This window comes from Plodia interpunctella, chromosome 6, assembly GCF_027563975.2.
Source record: "Plodia interpunctella isolate USDA-ARS_2022_Savannah chromosome 6, ilPloInte3.2, whole genome shotgun sequence".
NCBI classification, from domain to species: domain Eukaryota; kingdom Metazoa; phylum Arthropoda; class Insecta; order Lepidoptera; family Pyralidae; genus Plodia; species Plodia interpunctella.
The window spans coordinates 5,393,057-5,417,134 of NC_071299.1; the positions used below are offsets into that span (position 1 = coordinate 5,393,057).

General features: G+C 32.9%; 1 protein-coding gene across 1 annotated transcript; it reads left to right on the top strand.

Annotated features, from left to right (window-relative positions):
• The first annotated feature begins 538 nt into the window (after positions 1–538).
• On the top strand, positions 539–21,164 carry LOC128670923 (RYamide receptor-like). Its single transcript, XM_053746944.1, has 12 exons — positions 539–625; positions 907–1,109; positions 7,216–7,313; positions 9,923–10,125; positions 11,849–11,997; positions 13,868–13,989; positions 14,907–15,001; positions 15,209–15,334; positions 16,649–16,749; positions 18,192–18,282; positions 20,471–20,548; positions 20,711–21,164. The coding sequence occupies exons 2-12, from the start codon at positions 1,099–1,101 to the stop codon at positions 21,074–21,076; spliced, it is 1,440 nt and encodes a 479-aa protein (XP_053602919.1). The 5' UTR covers positions 539–625; positions 907–1,098; the 3' UTR covers positions 21,077–21,164.
• Positions 21,165–24,078: the final 2,914 nt, after the last annotated feature.

Sequence of the window (24,078 nt, forward strand, 5' to 3'; positions counted from 1 at the left end):
ACTGGCTTAGTTTACGTCTTATTTATCCCGAAGTGGCTTTTTACACGCCAGTAAATTTTCCACTGTATGTTAATACAAGAAATAAAATAATTAAATACTTATATATATAGTGAGATAACATACTGAAATATGAATAAAAATTTTGCATCATTCTGTGTTAAAATTCTATAAAACTGAAGTTTTCGAACTAAATTTACTACCCGTATTAAATATATATCAAATTTCTATATACATCTTCATTCAAAGACGCTAACAACCATTAAAAAATATAACTAATTTACACAGAATATCGCATTCGCGGTTATCATCCTAGGTGAGCGACTGAACGCGTCACAACACAACGCGTCGCTGTGCGTGCATGAGTGATTACGTCGACAACACATACCACCATTAATTATATCCCTACAACATACACGACAAAGCAGCGGAACTTCAAATGATACAGTCGCACTGCGTTGCCGTGTTCGTCGCTCACCTAGGACTGTTGGTAAGGGTGGGTGTGATTGTCGGTTCTCGCGCCCATTCACCGTGCAACGGGCGGGCAGAGTCACCGTTTCAGCGGCCCTACGCCCGCTGAAACTTTCACTCGCGGAAAATCCGTATCGAAGAACATACATAGGATTAGGTATATATAATTTAAGTGTGTTGTGTAAATGACTAATAATAGATATTCTATATTATTTCTGGTGTCGTAAGGCATTGTAAAGTTTCATGCAAATTGCTACAGACCTGTTGTGAAAACATTAATATATAATGCAAACAACATTAAAATGTGATTTGTCTGAGAGATAAAATGAATAAACACGCGTTATTGTAAAGTGTTTCTTGAGCACAAACATGCCATTCAAAGTGAAGTGATATATAAAAATATCAGTCGGAGTTTGTTTAAGTAATTTCTATGTGAAGGTTAAAAAATCAGCAAGTGCGCAATGTCAACTTCGGGAGCGGGGACAAGGATGCTAATCGTTTTGCAAACAAGCTGTAAGACGGCGTTTGGTTCGCCCCTTGTGTGCCGACCGTGTTAGCACAGTGAGCTAAGGCCTCACTAGCAAAGAACAAAGAATACATCCGTTGTTATCGGCTATAACAGAGGACACAATGGACACTAGGTAAGCAATCAAAAATTTATATACGCATTACCAGCATATGTTATGTAGGTTTTCACGGGAACAAAGAAGGTTTGAACGAATGTTCACTAAAATTAATATAAAAAGTAAACTTAACGACGTGTCTGAATACCAGAATGATTATTGGATGGAGATTTGTCGTGTGCAGCCGAACAAACATACATTCGGTATGTTTATTTGTATAGCATGCATATGTAATAGCATTTCCTCAACAGCCACAATTTTACTGAGCCCTTTCAGTGAAGCAGTAAAATCCCTACATATGTACATGCACATTTACATGAATGTAGGGATGGACTTATACATGTGTTTAAGTACTTCACATTCATAAAACTTTTGCTTTTGGAAAATGTAAATGTGTAGACCAAGGAATATCGATATCTGTACAGTGCCAGTTATACGTGTGCCGTTCTGTTAACTCTGCTTGCATAAATATTGTTATCTATTATGTTTCCTTTTTATCTACTGCAATATGAATACACCTCTCTACGTAGTTATACATTCACCTTCTGTTAACAGTAGCAGGTGTATCTATTTTGGTATCTTATACTTGATTGCCACGCCATTAATTAGCGGTTTGCAAAGCTATTTTAATGATTAATCTTCGTTTTACCATTTATTTTACTCCTTTTTATCATTCTAGGTTTCTAGGTTCATTTAAATCGAACAAAACCGTGATTTGAGATTGTAATACGAAAAAATATTAGTCAGTAAATACTATTTCGCTTGTGTCGACAGTTTTAAAAAGCAATAGTGAAATAATAAAAGTATGTGTACTTACAACTTAACATGAGTGATCACATGTCACTTGAGTAACGGAAATACAGATAAGCTGATGTTTGAACATATTGTGTAATTTGGCCTAAAATATACTATCCTTTTAACTAAGTTCAAGTAAAATTTAGTCTTATCTATAGGACTATATATAAGGACTTCCCAAAAATATTTATTGATATTTTCTTCTATTTCTCTCATTATTTGAGATGCTGATGTTCATAATTTTTGTTACCAACAGGCAACTTGTATATGTCTGCCTAATTACTGGAAATATGATAAGTTGTATCGGATCCGAGTCCGAACATAAAACATCTTTTATCATCAGATTGAAATTTTCCACAATATTCATATATTGTTTGACAATACATTTACATAGATTTAACTACATTTCGTCATCAGTATTTTAGTATGTCCGTCCATTGTATGTATCATATTTTACTCAAATATACTTTGTACGAATATGTAACTAGGTAAATATGTATAAAAATTATGTAAACTTATTTTTTTTTGCAATATAACTACAAATACCTTCAACCTATTCCATAGTTAAAAAAATTGTTTACATCGTTAATATATTTTATTCCTTTTCTTAGGAAAGTGGCAGATGAAACATTTTTATTGCTGCAAGAAAAAACAAATAGATACAGACACGTAGTTCATAGAATCAAAACATAGATCGATGCCAGAATCATGCTCATCTAAATAAACCTTCGTTACAACAGTTTGTGAACTTTTGTACCATAGCAATAACCAAAAATACGTAGACGTAAAATAGTTACCAGAGCAAGATTTAATCAAAATGTACTAAAGAAAAGACAATTCAACTTTTCGTTATAATGCCGGCTTTTATGAAATATTTATTCTTTGCTTGGGACTGCTTTTTATCTCGTTTGTGTTCAAGATATCAAATCGTAAAAATGTCGTAAATGAAAAACAAAGAAGAAGTATTCAGCCAGGAAGCTTTTACGAAGTTTTAAAGATTGCTCAGTATTTTCATAGACTGTATAAAGGTGTACAGTAACGAACAGTGTAATATTATCATTCTGGAAATTTATGATTACGAACTGACGATGAACAATTGAAACAAATCTTCAATTACATACATGAAACAAATTACAACAAGCGTATTGTAATTATATTATGTAATGTTCCGAATATGCCCATGGGATATTTTCCACCAGCTGTTGATATAACTAATTAACAATAATCTTCAAACTTATCGATAAGTAAGTATAACTCTTCAACGTTGTCCCGAGAATACGGCATAATTACTTTTTCAATTTTATACGAATCTTCTTTCCACTTTTAATTTAATTTCATATGTATAAGTATAGCTACGTATCAAAAAAACTATTATAAAAAAAATCCTTTACAACTAAGCTTATATTTTGCTTATTTGCTTGTGCGGGTCATGTTGCAAAATAGAATATATTATGTCTTATCTAGTTATACATACTCCAGAGTAATCTATCAGGATGGCCGCTGCTTTATACAGGTGATTTCTTAAACATCAAATCTTATCAGATTTCTTAAACATCAATCTTAAACAGATAGTCGACAATTTTCAAAAAGAAATTTACGGATCAAATTTTTTTTTCTATATTCAATCAAATCTAATCACAATGAAAGAATTTGTCTGATAGGCATTCAAAAAGTAACCCTGTATTTACACCAAAGTCCAAGCCGTCTACTGATGATGTTTGCTAAAACAAGCTTTGAAGATATTTATGAAGCAAATAAGAAAATACTCCATTATCTGCTCTATAAATTTATTTCTGAAATACTTTTCACACGAAAGACGAGTAACCTATACATGGTTTGAACCTATACATGATTCATTTTATCCAAATTACTTTCTTCCCACTTTCCCAATTTTAAGTTCCATCACATTTTCAAAATACGATCCGATTAGAAGGTTTCGTAGATTAAATTACAAAGCCAGCCATTGAATTTATCCCCGATCCTGTATAAACGGATTCCTTTATACACGAACAAAACGGGTCTGAGATTCTCTCAGCTAGGCACACTGTCTTTACATGTTGGCTCCATTTATAGTTAGGATAAGTTACTTATGTATTCTAGATATAGTTTAGTGGTTCCTGTTTATATACAAATAATACTAGACATACGTACTTGATTCAACTTTTGTCACTAATATACTTAAAATTTTGCCAATTCATCAGAATTGGCTATATCAATACCTATATGAAATATATGATGATGATGTATGAAATATATAAAATCATTTGATCACACGATTATATATTTCATACGATTATTCTCAATAGACGAGGTGATTCACGAAGAAACTTCTAGTGTATAAGTAACGTGATCAAATAGCTTGAAAGGTAATAAAAACTTTGATGTATATTATTAGTGAACGAACTTTTCTCTAATTGCTTTTTATTTCCAACTAGCTTATGCCCGCGGCTTCGCCCGCGTGAATTTCATAGCAAAATCTCAGTATTTTTTTTTATCGCGTACTCTGTAAGATTGGTAAACATATATGATTTAAATTCGCATTTTTTCTCATCTTTAATTCAATTTTCTATTTCCCGCTGCGTGTCTCGTCCCGTAAACTTATCCAATCCCGTTTCCTGCTATGTAATGAAAAGTAAATATCCGTGTATACCGTTTCCTATATATTGTGCCATCATGTTTTTTGCAATATGTCCCGTCCCGTTTCCCACTACGTGTCTCCATCCCATTTCCCGCTCCCGCTTCTGCAAGCGTGCCGTCCCATTTTCCATGACGTTTTACGTCCCGGTTTTTTATTAACAATCGTAAATTAAACATTTTTTGTATTTACTATTACTGTTACTTAGTACAAAAAGTAAGTGTGCCACTTTTCAGCTTTTTATCTTGAAAATTGTATTAAGTCCCATACAATCTTTCACCCCCCTTATAAGGGGTTGAGGGTTAATTTTCAGAAAAATCTGAAGCACGTATTCATTACTTTGTTGTAAACAACCAAAATGCAAATTTTAAAGTCACTAACTTCAACGGTGCCCCAAAGTAAGTTCTAGACTTGTGTTATGGGATACTAACTCAACGATACTATATTTTATAACAAATACATATATAAATAAACATCCAAGACCCGGACCAATCAGAAAAAGATCATTTTCCATTATGACCCGACCGGGGATCGAACCCGGGACCTTTCGGTACAGTGGCAAGAACTATACCACTGCGCCACCGAAGTCGTCATCTTTACACCTTTCTACAAAAATTTAAAGTAAATCGGCTCTGTGGATTGTTATTTTAATTTTCCTACAGGATCCCCCTCATTTTCCGGGATGAAATTTCTATAAGATGTTATTGTATTATGTTTCCGGGATTCCGAGGAATTTTTGATTCATAATTAGTTTTTCAATTGTCCTACGGGAACCTGACCATTTACCGGGATGAAATGTATCTAATTTTCCTACAGGACCATTTTCCGGGATGAAATGTATATATACTACATATAACCCGGGATTCTGAGGCATTTTTATTCATAATTAGTTTTTCAATTATCCTACGGGAACCTGACCATTTACCGGGATGAAATGTATCTAAGATGTTAAAATGAAATGTGTCTAACCCGGTATATAAGGTACCTACATACCAAATTTCAAACCAATCGGTCTAGTAGATTTCGAATGATGCGCGTTCAGACAGACAGACAAAAATTTCCAAAACTATATTTTCGTCATCTATATCAGTAACTAATGAAGAATTAAAAAAATATATCCAAAGTACAAATTTGGCCTTTCTTCAATTTTATTATATGTATTGATTAACATTTACGGGTCACAAATTAATCTTTTTTACACACGTCATTCACCTTTTGGTCTCCGGTTTTATAGAGGGCTTTCAGTTAATGACAAGGATCAAACAAAATATCCATGTTATATATAATCCCAGAGATATTGAAATAAATTGTAATTCAAATATAATTTTTGCTATACTTATGTATATAGAAAACATTTATTGATTTTTCTCAATACTTTTGATACTATGGATTTTAACTGGGAATTTGTTAAGTGGTGGTTGAATGATTTTGACGACCTCTAAGGCGTTGTGGTTGTAAGCTCATTTGCTATCTGGAGATCCTGGATTCAATTCCTAGAACGGGAAACTGGGTGTGTTGTGTCAGTTTTTAAGCTTGGTGCTAGATAATGCGCATATTATTTTTAAACCCCAACGTATGTCTGCCCGTGTCGTCCACAGATTTAATATATATTGTGGCGTCGTAGTAGTTAAAAGGCGGAACCGATTTTGATCTAGATATTTTTTGTTTGAAAAATAATTGAATCCATAATGTTTTTAGTTGCTTTTGGAAAGTGCGTTCTTTTGGAAACTTTCAGCTCTTTTCTAGCAAACGAAATGATAAAAGCATCTTCGGAGTCAGGGTTTTTCATATTTTTAATTTAGTTTTTATGAATAGAGTCATATCTGTTACTAACGTCAATTTGAACTATGAGTTTACGACATGGATAACACCTACCAATTTTGAAAGGATCGGTAAAATATCCGGCGAGGGTGTAATAGGTTGCTTAATATAGTTATTTCTGTATTCTCCACAAGGCTTAATTCTAGTCAATAGTTCTATTTATGTATGTGATATTACTGCTGTTAGATGTTACGTATATGCTGTAGATGTAATAAGATACTTTAGTTAATGCTACGAAATGGAGTGGATATTTTCCCATATCACTTACGATATTAATCTGTACGAGTGATCAGACCATGTTCTCTACAATCAACACCTTTATGCAATTTGACAATTGTATTACACAGTATCTATAAAATAGTTTATTATGACAAAGCTTTTAGTTATGCGCAAAATTTCCCACAATTTGATTATTATTGCATATTTGTACTTTGAACATATGAGTAGACGTAAAAGCGTAATTTGAACATTAATAATCCTCAGTTGGGTTTCATAAATGCATTTATAATTTCAACCAGTTAAATTACTTATTTCTATATTTTTCTGACGTCTAGTGGCTAGTAGTTGCATACACACTAGTGAACGTACGTAATTATTAATCTTTAGGTACGTACGTATGTCACATGCGTTTATATAAATGGTGTCAACTAACTTCGAATCATTTTCTTTATACTATTACTAGCTTTTGATTCAGACTTGGTTCGCACGCAAAAAATATTTTCCCATTAGTATCGAAAAGCACGGAAAATTTGGTACGATAGTTTCAAACGTACATAATTTTCCGCGTTTTTGGACTTTCTACGCCCAGTAACTAATAGGGCTGTGCGATTTCTGTCTGTCAGCTTTATCTACATTGATTGATTTTTATTACAGTACAACAAATTCAACGCAAGACGATGACACAGATTGGCCTCGGAACACGACCATAGAAGAATATATTTCTCAAAATAGCACAGACTATGGTTCGTATGGTAAGTGTGCGCTTACATTGTTAGCTTTCATATTTTCATGTTGTATTTTCCTATCATAACCCATTGACACACTGCTTTCTCACATTCATCAAACAGTTTACAAGTATTGCGTCTACATAATATTATATATACATATATTTGAAACCCATCAACAGCAAAATTTTATGAATGATTACCTATACACATAGGAGTAAAACGGAGACCATTTTGTTTTAAGGATTAAATAATTCGCTATTCAGACATAGACCTTGAATTTATAGGATAATAAATATACGAGTATAATGTCACATTCTACCCCTTTTCATCTGTAATTGCTATTTCAATATTTATATATATCTTAAGACCAAAATCCTAGACCAAAATCCTCCCACGAGATTCCACAATATGCAAAATGCTATGCAGAATACGGAAAATAGAAAATACGTTGCTTGTAAAATTAAGCGGTATTTTTCTCTATACCTGGAAACCATTTCAAACATGTGCTTTAGAATTTATTTTATCGGGAGAAAAGAGTCCATAATACCTTCTAACATGTTGCAATGCAATAAATGACATTAGGTATCCATACTAATATTATAAAGAGAAAACATTTGTATTTTTTTTTGTTATAATTAAATTTAAAAACTACTAGACAGATTTTGATGACTTTTGGCACAAAGTTGAAACTAGACGAGACGAAACGTTCGGAAATAACATAGACTACTTTTGATTGTTTAACCCGACCGGAACCGGTACGGGCCACTGTTGGTCAAATAACTTAAGCACTTATAATTTTACAACATCTTTCAAAATACATTTATCTACATTATTACTGTTTTAAATATTATGTTTTATTAAAAACTGTAGTAAGTTTAAACAAAAGTTTTGTAGATTAATGAACTACAGGTTGTTTCGTAATCGGTAAATTTTAAATGATAAAATGATGCAGTAAAATTGTTAATCTGTAATTTTGGTGATGCCATTTCGATTTAAATTACATAACATTCGGTTAAATTAATCCACGGTGAACAAATTAAGGATATTTTGCAAAAAGAACATAAGTTTAATCAAATCGAAATTTTAAATTCTATAGCTTGCCAGTCATAAAATTATGAAAATCAGCAATATATATGCAACCCTTCACTCGTATAAATCTTGATTAGATTAAAACTGGCATCTTTACTACCCCAAAGTGTTCGATGGCGGGGAGCCAAGAACGATAGAAGTAGATCCACTTCTATCTTACGTTACAAGCTACTTATTATTAGGAAAAGCTAGTCGGGAAAAACTTTTGTCACTCTTGTAAGAAGGGATTTATTGGTTAACATTTCAGTAAAACAAACAAATTGGGTCTTCTAGATAAGGGTCGAATCATTAGTACTTTTAGGAAGTTTTATTAGAGGGACAGTTTCACAATCTACTTTAAAGGAACACATAAAGAAATCAGAGAGATTTATTGGAAGTTACTTTAAAAGTACAAGTAATCTATCACTCGTACTTTTAAAGTAACTTGGCCATTGCATGTGTATTTTGTCTGTTTGAATTCCTACTTATTGCTGATTTTCTTTGAATCCCATCTGTGGCGACATCTAATACGCCACATGCACAACGGGGCCGATGTAAAAAGCCAACCAACCGCAACGAATAACAAGCCACACAAGTGATCCACGATACTACGGACAGATGGCACGACGGTCGACTCACTATGGACAGCTAACAAGCCTAGACCGCGCAGACAGTGCGTTTTCGATTGGAAGCATAAATACAACCTCCGACACGACACCTTCGGAGCCGTGCGGTTCCCCAGGCGCAACACCTAGCCTGGCGGGAAGATCTTCCCTTTGTGGCGGTCGAGCATTTTAATTTACAGATTTTATATAAAAAAATATTATTGTTAATATTCTGTTAACCTAATTATATAATAATATAAAATGAAAATTCAGAGTACGCTTTTAGGTGGCGTACTTAGAAAGTGGAAAACAGAACACTACCTCTTGAGCTTTTATCCCCGTAATTATTAATGTACCTACTAAGCACTATCAACTTGCGCCATTGCCTATCACACTTATAGAAAGTAATAAACGATTAGGTACACGTGCAATTACTTCAACCGCTCGAGTGAGAACTCGTATTTTCAATCAATGATCGGCAATATCTTTCCAAGACGGACTTAATTAGCTCACAAATAATAACCGTTAAATATGGACACAAAAGTTACGTCAGATGGTTGGCATAAAAGAAGAGAGGCTTATGCTCAATAGTGGGATATCGATGATTTCGTTAGAACATAAGGTCAATTTAAATTAAATATAAATAAATACCTAAATGTTTTTATATTTGTACATAGTAGTTTGAATTAACTATGTACAAATATAAACATTTAGGTATTTATTTATATTTATTTTAAATATAAATATACTTACCCAAAATATTTTCATTGAGGTTGTAATTGATACATTTCTTCGTGTGTTATTTATATTTATACTCGAACTAAGTATGTGAGGTTGATGAGGTGACAAGCTTAGTTCAGTCGTCAAAATCTTATTGAGCATGTACATTACAATACAAGTACGCGATAAGGATTTTGCGAGAGAGAAAAATAAATATATTTTTTAATTAATTTGTTCCAGACACACTATACGACGTGCCCACTGGGATGATAGTGTTGCTCTCATTCCTATACGGGTCTATATCAGTGCTGGCCGTGGTGGGCAACTTCCTCGTGATGTGGGTGGTGGCGACATCGCGGCGCATGCAGAGCGTTACCAACTGCTACATAGCTAACCTAGCCTTAGCCGACATAGTTATAGGATTATTTGCTGTACCATTCCAAGTAAGTGGGCCTGTAATTTGCTTATTTATGTACACAAGTTTACAGTGTCAATATAAAATTTAATTACAAAGGTACCTACTACTTTTTCCTATGGTAATTCTTCCAGTAGATCTGCGAAAAAAAGTCATTGTAACAATGTCGAGTTTCTTTTGTCGAACTTATTGTACTACAAAACTTTCTTTTATTTTTATTTTTCCATTCTTTTGTTTCATACGTTATGCTGTAGATATGTTATTTCTATTTCAAGTACAAGACCCAAAGATTTCAATTGAGGCAAGTATCGAATTAAGAATTAGTAATATGTGGAAACCAGGACATTTTCAGATAACATTTCGTAAATGTGTAATGCGAAATAACTAAGAAAATGACAAGGAATATTCAAAATTAAAATAGTAAACCAAGGTTGGGTTCACTTTGTTGGTTACGCATTCATTACGAAAATTGTGCACTTGCGACGACTATATATTTTTCTTCGGATGCAAAAATAAGCATATCTATTAGAGCTATACATTTATAAGTTAAATACACACTTTTATGTAGAGCTCCAACATGTATTCGCATAACTTAACTAATGGAACTCATGTACATCCATAAAGCGGCTCCAATTTAGGTAAATTAACTAAATGAATCTGTTGTATGACTTGACTGTTACTTATAATAATAAGTTATGTTAGGAAGGATTTTTTTATTAATAATTAATTTCATTCTACATATGTTATTGTGTAATCTATCGATACGAATAGAAAATAATATAAAAGCACGTAGACGAAAATTTTATAATTATTTCCTTCAAAATCAATATTGTTTTTTCTGAATGTTTCCCATTTCCTAGCAAAGTTTATTTAAGCCAGTATAAATAAAATCCTTCAAATATCGATTTGTACGAATTTATATAAATAAATTCTTAACATCCACGATATGTTTTCACAAACTATAAATTGTTTAAAAAATAATTGACGGTATTTTTGTTAAATACAACTTAGGTATTCCATATTCAGCTTTATTAAACCAACTAGCTTTCATGGAAGTTTGTGCTGCACTGAAATGAAGACTTTATGAGCACGAGAAATATAATTTACAAACACATAAGAGTTCTAATATAAAATGTATACTTTAATATATTTTAATGCTTTGCAAATAAAGAGACAGATTATTATAAGTAAATTTAATTTAGTTTATTCGAGTTGAAAATGTATTGAAATTGATTCCGCGAAAAATATTTGAATGATTTCTCAGACATTGAAATGGAATTACCGCGACTTAAACAAAAATAAGAAATTACAAATAAATAAAAAATAACAAAGGTTAAAATCCTGGCCTTTGCAGACGTGGATTGTCTCCGCTTACTTTTGATAATTTTTAAAAACTTTTTAATTTATTTTATTTTTTAATCTTGCATGTTATTTCACCTAGGTACTTTCGCTTGTCACCCAGAGTCGAAATTTCCGCGTCGTTTTTGGATTCCATGAAAATGCATTAGGTATGTTAAGCATGACTTAATAGTGCATCTAGGATTGACAAGGGAACAATTTACTGCACAGACATAATGTTTTGTCACGCGTGGAATACGTGAATGCATGGATTTTATAGTACTTCGTACAGTACGTACTAATTCCATGCGTGAATGCGATGCAATGAGAAATAATGTGTCAAAACTGTCAATTTTGTTCTATTAGAAGATTCTAATCTAGTTATTGGTTTAATTATTTCTTTTTCTGTACAGTTCCAAGCAGCGCTGCTGCAGAGGTGGCTGCTGCCACATTTCATGTGTCCCTTCTGTCCGTTCGTCCAGGCTCTAAGTGTGAATGTCAGTGTGTTCACACTCACAGCCATCGCCGTGGATCGACATCGAGCGATCATTACCCCCCTCAGGTACCATAGAAAATATTATATAATAAGATCGCTTTCGTGTCTATCGGGTTTATTATAGTTTCTTTCGGAGTTTATTTGTAAAAATTTACCGTGCAAATTGAAAAGGAGTTTAATAAAAACATATAGTACGTGATCGGTTTGGAAAGTTTCCGGCCTAAATATAAATGATGTAGGGAATATAATTGAGGAGAGAGGTGAATCACTAAAAAATTATGTCGTACGGTTGTGTTTTGACAATTGTGTGTTTGAGTCTTGAATGAGTTATACTCGGTATACAAATTCATGTAGATTTGTATTTTTCTCCCTTTTTGCACTTTCTTTTTCACAATAGTTAATGATTTTGCTAGTGTAACGGTCAAGTAAATATTATTATTTTTAATGTAAAATGCCTATTTTTGAAACTAGTTACTTTAACTATTATAATAAGAAAGAGCAGAAAAATTTAATATAAGATAGTAAAATTTGTCCACACCATAAAAAGTTAAACTAAAAGTCTTTTCTATTCTGCCTTGAAAAACCGTAATTTGATTTCTGGTAAAAGTATCCATATCAGTTTTCAGAATTTCTATGAATAATCTGCGTCTGTCACCCACCAAAAACCACCGCCTTTGGTAAAATGTTATCGGATAAACTTGAAAACAAATCAGACCCATTTACATCCGAACGGTATAATTGGCTTGTTACCGGAGTTTTAAGCTTATTTGAACTGGCAACTTTAAAATAGCTCGGAAATTCAATGCTATTCTAAAACATTTGTTGTCCCGAAGAAATTGAAATAGTCCTTGTCTATTTCAGGCTAATTTAGAAACTTAAATTTTATTAATTAATTGTGTAAAGCTTCATTTGTCACCCAAATATTTATTTTAAATTGTCAATAAAACATTATTTAAATTGATACAGCCCTTTGGGTGCTATGATGCCACGGACATGAGAAAGTCAGTTCCTACATTTGATTAATATTCATAACTTTGCTTTGAGGTATTTAGGTACACTGACGCAAGCGCAGACGCTGGAAAAAGCTAGCAATCTATATTATGTAACACCTGTCCCAGCTTGCGAGCGCAGAATATAAATTAATTCATTCATAAAGCCGTCACTAGCACAGAGTTCCAAAGAAGTAGGTACAATAGATTGTCGTCAATACAGTGCACTTTAAAGCCCCGATTCAAATAAAATAAGTATAAAACAGTTTTCCACTCTATAAGCCATGAACAATACGAGCGTCAATAACTACCATTTTTTTTCAGATAAAACTCGAATACCCCCGACAACTATTTGGCCCGAATGGTAATAAAAGTCGTAGTATGTAGGCGTACAGAAACTGTATTCGCTTTGTTATATAATTTCCAAGCAAAATTGGTTATTTGCATTGTGGATTTTTTAGGGTTCTTTGCAAACATTCTGTTTGCGATTTCACAAAACATTTATTTTTAAGAGATTATGGATTATGATTATGGATTTAGTGGAGAAACAATTGAATGTTACCATTGATCTTGAGTTTTCACGATTACTATTTGAAACTTTTATGACAAAAAAATATGCATTATATGCATTCCGATATAAATTGGAATAGATCCACCAACATCGTTACCGAACTATTTAAAAGTTGTAAAAAAGTTCGTAAACCTCAGACGATAAAGTTCGGAAGCTCCGCCTGTTTAAACATTCATAAATACTATTTGGGTGTTTTGTCAGTTTGCCATATGTATTTGTAATTTCCAAACTAAACTTAAACCTACCATATTTTGTTTTGATAAAATGACTGTTATCTTATAGACATTTACATTAACGACAATATATCGAATTTGCAAACGTTGTGCGTGGAACATAGGCTGTGGCAAAATGAAATGAACACATTCATTTGTTTCAGCGCTCACACGTCCAAACGAGTCGCTAAAATCGTTATAGTGTTTATCTGGCTGTTGGCTCTGTCCTTGGCAGCCCCGATGGCCATGTCATGGGAGGTCATCATGGAAGATGAAATAGATGCTGGTAGGTCACCATTTTATATTATCTTCTTTGCGCGTCGATGACAAAATATAATACGCTGGCTATTAAATCCTTTCTTTGCCGAGAATGATAAGTGTATACCTAAGCAGCAAAGATTCGTCAGGACTCGGCAAGTAAAAATCACTAGTCTCTGCTTACCTCCATGGGAAATTGGAAAGCAGGCGTTATAATAATAAAAACCTACTTATGTACGACATCAAACTAGCGAAGTGCTAAAAGCTCGAAACTTTCCCGTAAATATAACACTTTGACAACTATCTTCAAAATGTAGCCCTATCTGAAAATTTTGCTGATATATATTTTATGCCCAAGGCGATACATCGATTTAGCTATTATTATTTATGTGAAAACGAGTTTTCCCCAGATCTCGTGCGTGTAATCACATCGATTACTTTAATGCTCAAAGCGTCTTTTTTTTATCTTCTGGATAATCATGCCTTTGACACACACGTAATAGATATGGATGTCGATGTTTACACAACACATTGCGTAGGCGGCTTGGGTCAACAGAACAGATGCTCTGTCATTTGTGGTCTCACAGTCGATAACTGTAGCTGTTAGGCGCCTAGGTGATTAATGTAGGGAATCTTAAGACAAAGTTACACAAAGGCCGCCATATTGAATTAATTATCCTCTGACACTGCTCCTGAAGACAAAATGTTTCTAAAAGTTTATGTACAGCTTTTGATATTTCATATAAAAGTTTGTCTGAGATATAATTTATCCTAAAGCTCCTATGAGTGTGTTGGTATGGTCAAATCACTGTTTCACTGAGAAACGAAGCTCCGGGTTTCGCTCTTCTTATAAACGGATGGTGAAATAGGATTATATTAAATTTTCTTACTATAAAGTATACAATTTTAATAAATAATTTCTATAACAAACTTGTATTGTTTCAGTTACAAATCAGAATTATAAGAAGCCATTTTGCGCTCCTAGCGAATTCGGGTCACATTCTCTAGCTATATACAGGTTGCTTTTGTACATATTTCAAGTAAGTCTATTTATTTTATTAACTTATGATTACAAATTATTATTTAAAAATAAAAGTTTCTTAGAACAATACTTTAAATGCCGAGGAAACAATAATTTAAATTAATAATTTTATTTTGTTTCTATGATAGACAAAATTATCTATGGAATTTGCTCCTCTCAGTAGTAATTTTACTAAATTGAATGAATAACAAAGTTGTCTTTGCAGTATGTAATCCCGTTGTGTGTAATAACATTTGCGTATGTGCACATGGCTATGAAACTGTGGGGTGCGCGTGCGCCGGGCAACGCGCTCGAAGCGAGGGATGCTAATCATATGAAAAATAAGAAAAAGGTAAATGCTAATTATTTTCTTTCCTATTTTTCCTTAATGGTACGTATTTATTTCGAACAGTCTTTTTAGGTTTAGCGGTGTGTGGTTCCCCTTAGAACACGTCAAGGTGTGAGTACTTATTTCTTAGTTACATGTATAGGCAAGTAAGAAGTCACTATCATTTTACTCTTTGAATTAAACATAAAAATAATATATAACCAATCAATTCAGTCTAACCTCGAAAGGATATTAGGTACATATCTTACTGTCAATCTAACTTTGATGTGACCTAATATTTAAAAAAAATATCTGTTTACATTTACTGATAAACTATAAAGACTTACTAAGTTTAAAACTGTTTAAAATTTCAAGCGAAGAGCACTCGGGAAACACGTCAGTTTGCGGTAAACTGTGGAATTTTCCGTTGCAGTGTTTGCTTTCTAACGAAATGGGAATACAGCGTTTCTGGGCCGGAACTATATCCACACCACCTACTCAGTCAAAATTCTGCAATTACATAAGACATATAGATATAGATATAAATATTTACATAAGATTTCGTGAATTTAGTTACTGCTAAAATGTCACTTGTGAATATTTTGTGAAATGTAATTTTGTTTATTAGATTTAGGAGGTTGGTGTTTTTTTTTAGCAAAAGAAAATGTACATACATGTGTCCATTATTTAAAGTCGCCACAGTTTTAATGGATGTGCCTAAATTATCTCCACAAAACGACGTTCAGAAAGCTGTAACTTCATCGGAGAAATTGCAAATGAAATAAATTACTGAACTCGCCCCATTTTACGTCTTGCACTAATGAATGATGTTTTTTGTGGATTTTTCACTGTGAGACCACCCCATCCAATTATAACAGTACTATCATTAATACAGTCACCCTTTATAACGACGTTTCTACTACCTATCTCTACATATACAGGTTTTAATAAATTTTCATGATTCTTGCGTTTCGTTTAGTTGTATAAAGAATAAAAAATAATAAAAATAGAGTAGGTGTATCCGAAGACATGTATTTATATGAAAAAAGGACAAAATTTTGTCTTTCTTTATTAGATTGATCATTAGATTGGTCAACAAGTGGATAGATGTATGGAAAGTCGATAAATGTACTTATTTAAAAAATATATGAAGTATATTCCTCTGTGAAACTTAAAAAAATCTCACAGTATATAAAAAAAATATATTTTCGAAACATTTTCTTCATGTTGGCAACTGTACAATATAAATTATTGTGTGCTCTCAATTATTATTGACAATAATTTATATCGTGCAAAAATATATTTTCTTTAGTTGAACTATTTGATGTTTTTATGCAGGTAATAAAAATGTTGGTGCTAGTTGTGGCTCTCTTCGCTCTTTGCTGGCTGCCTCTGCAGAGCTACATGCTGTTGCAATCCTTTTTTCCTTCCATAAATGAGTGAGTATATTTTTAATTTTCAATAGGAATGTTAACGAAATATATATATTAGGTAAGGGAATTAATTAAGTTTTAAACTAGAAATATATATCAGTATCTACCGAAATTTACGGCTATAATTTAAAAGAAGTCAGTATTTCTGTATTAGTATATCTAATATGTAAACAGTACTAGCTATAAGCGTCAGTGAGTTTTACTATTAAAGCTCACTGAGTTTGGTCTTATTCCCTCTGCAGCAATAGAACACAGAAAATATTTGTGTATGTAACATACTATCGCCTAATATAATAATACTTTGTGTATGTAATTAATTTATTGTTTGCTATCGTTTTAATGCACTCATAAAATTAAATGTTCAATACAATCCACAAAATATGAAACAATTTTACAAACTAATATATATATAATATCTAATTAATACAATTAATAAATAATGAGTTTGCAATGAATAAAAATCTGTTTATTTTTCAACAGAGCCCACAAAATCGAGTTCCACTTCAATCTATCACGAAAAACGTTTCTACAATTTAATGTTCAATTGTCTACCAAATTTTAATTTGGTATAAAATGCGATTAATAATTAAATTTTAACTTGAAATGTTATGCATGATTATTTATTTAAGAAAATGCTCCGAATATCAGTATATAAGTTTTGAACCTTTTTTATTTGCATACTTACATCGCAATGTTGTGTGTTGTGTTAATTGGATCTGAGTCATTTGTGTTTTTTCAACTTTATTAAATAATAAAACTAGAACGACGAAAGATCTGGATTAAGATAATATGTCTCATTTGGCAAATAGGTAATTAAAAAAATTATTGAATTAATACATTAATCAATCGTAACTTTCGTTAGGTGACAAATCCTATTAATAATGACAAGAAAAACAAAAACTTGTGTAAAATGATCCTATGTTTCGGTGAAAAGACCCTCATCAAGTTATGAAGACAATGAATAAAAAAATATTGTATTTGCCAAATGATAAAATTAAAAAATCGACTCGTGAAATAATAAATTATTCGATCGTAACTCGATCGTTCGGAAAAATTTCCACATTTTGGGTATATCTTAATAGATTGAAATGGAAATATGTAAAGTGATCCCATATTTCGGCCTTTGTGAACTCAATGAAAATGTGGAGGAGATTTTATGGATACTTTCATTTTCGCACAAATCTTGTGCGTGTATTTCGAGTATTTCTTGTATGCACTTGTATCAGGAATAACTTAGTGGTACATTATTTCGAAAATTATTATTTCGAAAACGTACAAATTCTGTAGAATTAAAAAGAAAAAGAATGCACGAAGTGGATGTAATCCAAATAACACTACAATTCGATAAATTTTGAACCATTACTTTATGTATCGAACGTGGTTAAATACGAGTATACTCCTTATATAAGATTACGAATTTTGTTAGCAGGTACCACGTTTTTTTGCAGGTATCGCTATATAAACGTGTTGTTTTTCTGCTTCGATTGGCTCGCGATGAGCAATTCCTGCTACAATCCCTTCATCTACGCTATATACAATGTGAGTACAAGAACAACTATATCTCTCTCATCTTCTCGGTTTAATAACGGGTCTTAAAATTTGGAAACTGGCTTTGATCTTGACAACCGGACGCTTGACAAACGTAGAAACAGAGTGATAACAAAGGACGGATTAAAATTTTATCGTTGCCTCAGCTTCCATGGATGTGTGTCGCTGTGTATGACGTTCACGGGAGAAAATGGAGTGGTAAATATGGAAGTGGGTGGTATATTCATATTCTGTTCTGAGGAAGTACACGCCCGAAAAAGTATGCTACAAGTATGCAACTATGTTTTTGTGTTAATAAAATAGGTTTAGCCTCTAAGTTAAAGAAATAAAATAACGCACTAGTGCTCAACACTACTTTTAGTCTATACCACTTAAGTTGACATATATAGTGGATGTGGTGCAGCAATTGTAGAGTAGATATATGAACTTGTGGAGTATATGTATGACTATCTGAGAGAACCTTAGAACAGATGGCCGCTGCTTTATATAAATCATCATTAGTCTAGGTTTGTGGATTTTCTAGAATGGCGCTGGATAGCTCACAGATTTATGAGTTCCATTTAGTTGGCATTTGTCTTGAAATCGAAACCCAGACACGACTATCGGTTCGAACTTCCGAAGGTATATAAAATCCAGAGTAAATTTACTAACGACTCGTAATTCCTTTAGCTAATCCTGGCTAACATGGAAAATATACCTCTTGCTGTTGAATTTACTTAATATCCCGACCTCTGAAGCTGTATCAACTAAATATTTATAAGGGCGATAAAAATATAAATAAAAATATGTTTTAGTATCGTGTGGGGCGTTAATCAAAGACAAATATTGTTTATTTGCAAAAACAGTGTTTCAAAAATTTTGTTTATAATTATTTGTTCACCGATATGTTACTTCTTAGGAAAGTACATATTTATTTTCATTATAGAGACAGAACCATGATTTATTTAGCAGTAACATTTTAAAATTAATGGAAATAAAAACGCAAGTCGCCGGCTGCTCTGCGAAAAGTTATGAGGGTTGTGAATGGCGCCCAAAAGGGTTACTGTAAATATACACAACAGCGCGTGGCTATTTGTGCGAGCTTATCAAAATATGACTGAAGAAAAATATAAAGATATATAATAGAGAAGAAAAAAAATGTTACTAAAGAACTTATTACTTTAATCGATTCGTTCATCTTCAATCTTTTGGAATCATTGCCGTCTTTAGATTTAGTTTGTGTTTTGTTAAATCTTTATTTTGCAATTTTATTATAGCCCAATTTAAATTAAATTAGGCAATAAATGGTCCTAAGTAATACACGCAATTTGGCATTAAATTGATTGCTGCTATCTCCTGACCCTTATTACTATGAAATATGACCACATTATGAGACCCTCGTAACACCATTCGGGGTGAAATCCTTCGATTTGTGTATTCGATAGAACCAGTATCTCGCCTGATGCAGTGTGTCAAGCAGCGCTGGTTGCTCCACTCAACAAAAACAAACGCTTGCAAAACGTCTCCTGAATTAGATTTAGAATAATAACGAGTAACTCGTAATATAATTAGGAAATTATGCCTCTGGGCGCGTCTCCTTTTTTACTGCTTTTTTTGTACTTGTTTTCTTTGTGCAAAAAAGAGTTTATAAACGTAATTAAACGTAATCTGGATAGTGTTCCAGCAGCCTACATTGCGTCCCGCGCCGCGTGACGAACTGCTTGACGCCATAAACAAAGGCCAATAATACATTAACCGAATCACCCGCACGATATTGAACAGATTGCCTCCATTCAGTATTTCAGTCACGAACGTTCAGGGAAATAATCGGTTTGTTGATTCCGGTTAATTTGTGTCAGAGAAATCAATTGAAATAGTCAGCATTTCAATAAATAAAATTATTGATTTATTCGCTGTCATGTTAGCAGCTGGAAACAAAACTTATTCTGTATAATAACTAGGTACCTAGCTTTTTAAATAAATACCGTTGCCGAAATCATTTCTGGCAAGACGTCATATTTTCCGAGAAAAAGCAGGGGTTTGAGATCCGGAAACAAGTTTCCTATTTAAGATCCGGATCTTGATACTCACTGAAGGAAATTTAATTTAGCTTCTATTTTGAAACCATACTTATAATTTTCTTCTATTTAAATAACATTTGTAAAAACTTGAATAAAAACAAAGAATTTAATTGTTACAGGAAAAATTCAAGAAGGAGTTCAAGCAGCGATTTACTTTTGGAAAGAAGCCCAGTAGATATGCTAACGATAGCTACGAGGTAAGCTTTTCTAAGCTTGCACGTTTTAATGACCATCGGTTATAATATAATGCATGTCTAGTCATATTAAAACTATAAACATATGCATTGGCGGATAGAAGTTTAAATTTATGGATTCTGAATTTAAGATTCCCGATTCTATCAGATAAACATTTATTACAGGACGGACAGTCTTATAGAACCAGGATATTATCGTTTCGGTCAACAAATGACAGAGGCATATATTCTGCAAGAAAATCAATAAATATCACGCCGGTAGATACTTTGAAGCCTGCCGGTAGAAACTCTTGTCATTGTTTGAGGAACCAGAGCAACGTCCAGAGTGACAATGGACTCAATCTGGTGACGCCAGAGGAACTGAGGGAGAATAGCTTTAAGAGGAATAATGACACCAAAAATAAAAGGAAATCCGCCAAAAAACTATCAGATGACATGCCGATTGGAGACGAAAGGGTTAGTGAACTGTACATATTCCCCAACAGTAATATAGTGGAGTTCACAGACATATCATACGATGACAAAGTGTAAATAGTAAATTAACAATTCCAACATGTTGTGATCTTGTAGTAAGTTATGAACTTGTAGATCCATCGTTATGAATAAATAAATTATTTTATGCCTCTATTTACTTATTTCATTGAATACTTCTCCATCAGAAGGTACTGAAATCATCGGACTAAAGCAATATATTGGAAATCACATAATAAACTACACGTTTACCTATATCGAGCTTGTTCTTGCCAATTTATATCTAAATTGGTAATGACCAACTCTTACTGTGAAACACGTGTAATTACACGTACGTATATTTACTATTAAACACGTGTGTTTAATAGTAAATATACATTTACTATATACCTAATATAGTAAATGTATATTTACTATTAAAACGAGCAAAGCCGAAACGGAGCCTCTAATACTAGAGGCCCGTTCCGGCTTTGCTCGGGTAAAATCATAATAAATCTAAACCTTGCTCAAGAATCAATTTAAGTATCAACAATGAATAAATCCGTTGCGTAAGTTACAGATCTAAATATACATAGGGACAGAAAGAAAACTGGAAGGAACTTTGTTTTATACTCTAAAGCGAAGGACTTGTTAATAATTAAAGTAATACGAGTGATTTATTATTTAAAAAATATGCTTGTATTGTTGTGTTCCTATTGAAAGTTACTGTGGCAAAAGACCCAAATTTGCAACGCGCGACGTGCATGTTTGGACTGAATACCATTTGGTAAAGGCATCCATATGGCACATACATATATGGCCCCTAGGTAAATAAATAAATATATAGGGACAAATCACACAGATCGAGTTAGCTCCAAAGTAAGTTCAAGATCCTAAAAATCCTATAAAAAACCTCCAGCAAGATGACCACAAGGCCACACAGGTCGTACATGCAAACAATGACTCGAACATTTTAAATCCAATACTGAAAACAACGAAGAGATCGTTAACTTGTATGAATTACACTCGCAGTGGCTTTGTTGAGCTGTAGACAACAATAGCATTTCCCGGTGAGAACTACGACCATTGCGCTTTTTCACAAAACAACTGCAACATAATTCCAACACAGCTGGTGCAAAAACCATTTCGGTCTATTTCGACGCGATAACGTGAAAATGTCAACATTTTAATCTACAACTAGTACATTTTCTAAGTTTGAAAATTGACATTCGATTGTTATAATCATCCTTGCATATTATAAGTCCTCTGCCGCGTTTGTCTGTTTGTCGGTCCGCGATAAACTTGAAAACTACTGCACGTGTTTTCATGGTAATTTCACCATTAGATAGTACGATTCCTGAGGAAGGTTTAGGTGTGTAATTTATTATGTTTTATCCGAGCGCAACCGGAACGGGCCGCTAGTAAATGTTATTTGTACCGAGATGCCCAGATATAATAAAATTGTAAATATAAGTACCTTGTTTCATTTTCCTTTGTACCTATAAACTAACTGCTGAGTAATTTACGTGGCTTAAACACTTAAGACTGCAACGCAATTTTGCAAAAGAGCTTTAAACATAAAATAAATATCTTCAGCTTCAGCAGTATTAAGTTATTTGTTTCTATAAGTTTCCCATGGGAATTTCAGGAAATCCCTTCTTAGTGCTCCCCTACACTGTTCTAGGAACACACACACCAAATTTCAGCTTTCTACGCCCAGTAGTTATTTCGGCTGTGCGTTGTCTGTCAATCAGTCAACGCAAGAGTTTTATATATATAGATTTTAAACAGATGTAGACGAGGACTATATATAACACACACAAAAAAAACGCAAACTGATGGACGGACAGAGGTGGCCAAGCACAGTGTCCAAGACTTATAACTGCAACCTCAAAAACATGCACATATAATTATACCCATGCACAAATACTTATTAGTATAAATTTACTATTTTCAAGCATATAATTTCAGCATTTTTACTATAATAAAAAAAATAATCTCCAAATATTGGACAAGCCTGTCAATGTGGAAACTTAATTTTCTTTCTATGGACCTAAGATATAAGCATGAATGAACAAACGAAAGTTTGGAGATAGTTTTTTTATAGGTTGTCTGATACAGACGATACTTCCCGGATATTATCTAACTCCATTAAACCGGCCCTTCGGATAACACGACTAGATTAGCTATAACAGTGTTGCCAAAACATAGTTTTTATTAGCAACGATTTGGGCAAAAATAGCTGGTACAATAAACATCGGAAACGTGTGATATCATTTTGCGGTTATTTTCAAAGTTTATTTATTTGGTAGGTGACGGTTGAGATGTTTCGCAGCTTTTTAATTCTCTTATACCTTACCATGTACGAGATAAATATAAAGTTATTTCATGTCATGTATGAGATAAAAATAAAGTTATTTGCAAATTCTATATGTACTTAGGTACATGTTTACGAAAAAGAAATCGTTATGTTGTAAGGTTTAATTAAATTAAATTCATTATTAATATCTGATGTAAGAGAACAAATTTGAACAACTTCGTTTAATGAAATATTAGTCATATTTATATGTCTTTGAAACGACTAAAAGCAAAATCTCGAAAGGAACTCGAAATTAGAATGAATCTTTATTATCATTAACTGCAAGCAATAACAGGGTCTTGTTCAATGAACTTTGCAACACTAAAACACGTTGCTATTGAGTTATATGAGATTAATAGCCTGAGTTCGGGAAAATGTATGAACCCGGGTATATCACAAAATATTGCAATGTTCAGAATTAAAGCGAGGCAACAAAAGACGGATGGCGGGAGTTACGGTATAAAATTGCATTCTCCGGTAAACTTATAATTTAAGATGCGAATATTCACGCTCGTAAAGCACGAGCAGGCTCAAGAAAGGCAGTTCTAGCTCATAAACTTGCAGAGATAAAGTAGAGATTTTTTTGAAACGTTCATAAAATGGTATTAGATCGATATCATTCTACTTTGTGCTAAATAAAAAATATTTTCTTACCTGAATTGAGCCACTTCAATGGCTTCAGTTATTTGTCCTTTTGCTGAAAATATATCATGTACAGACATAA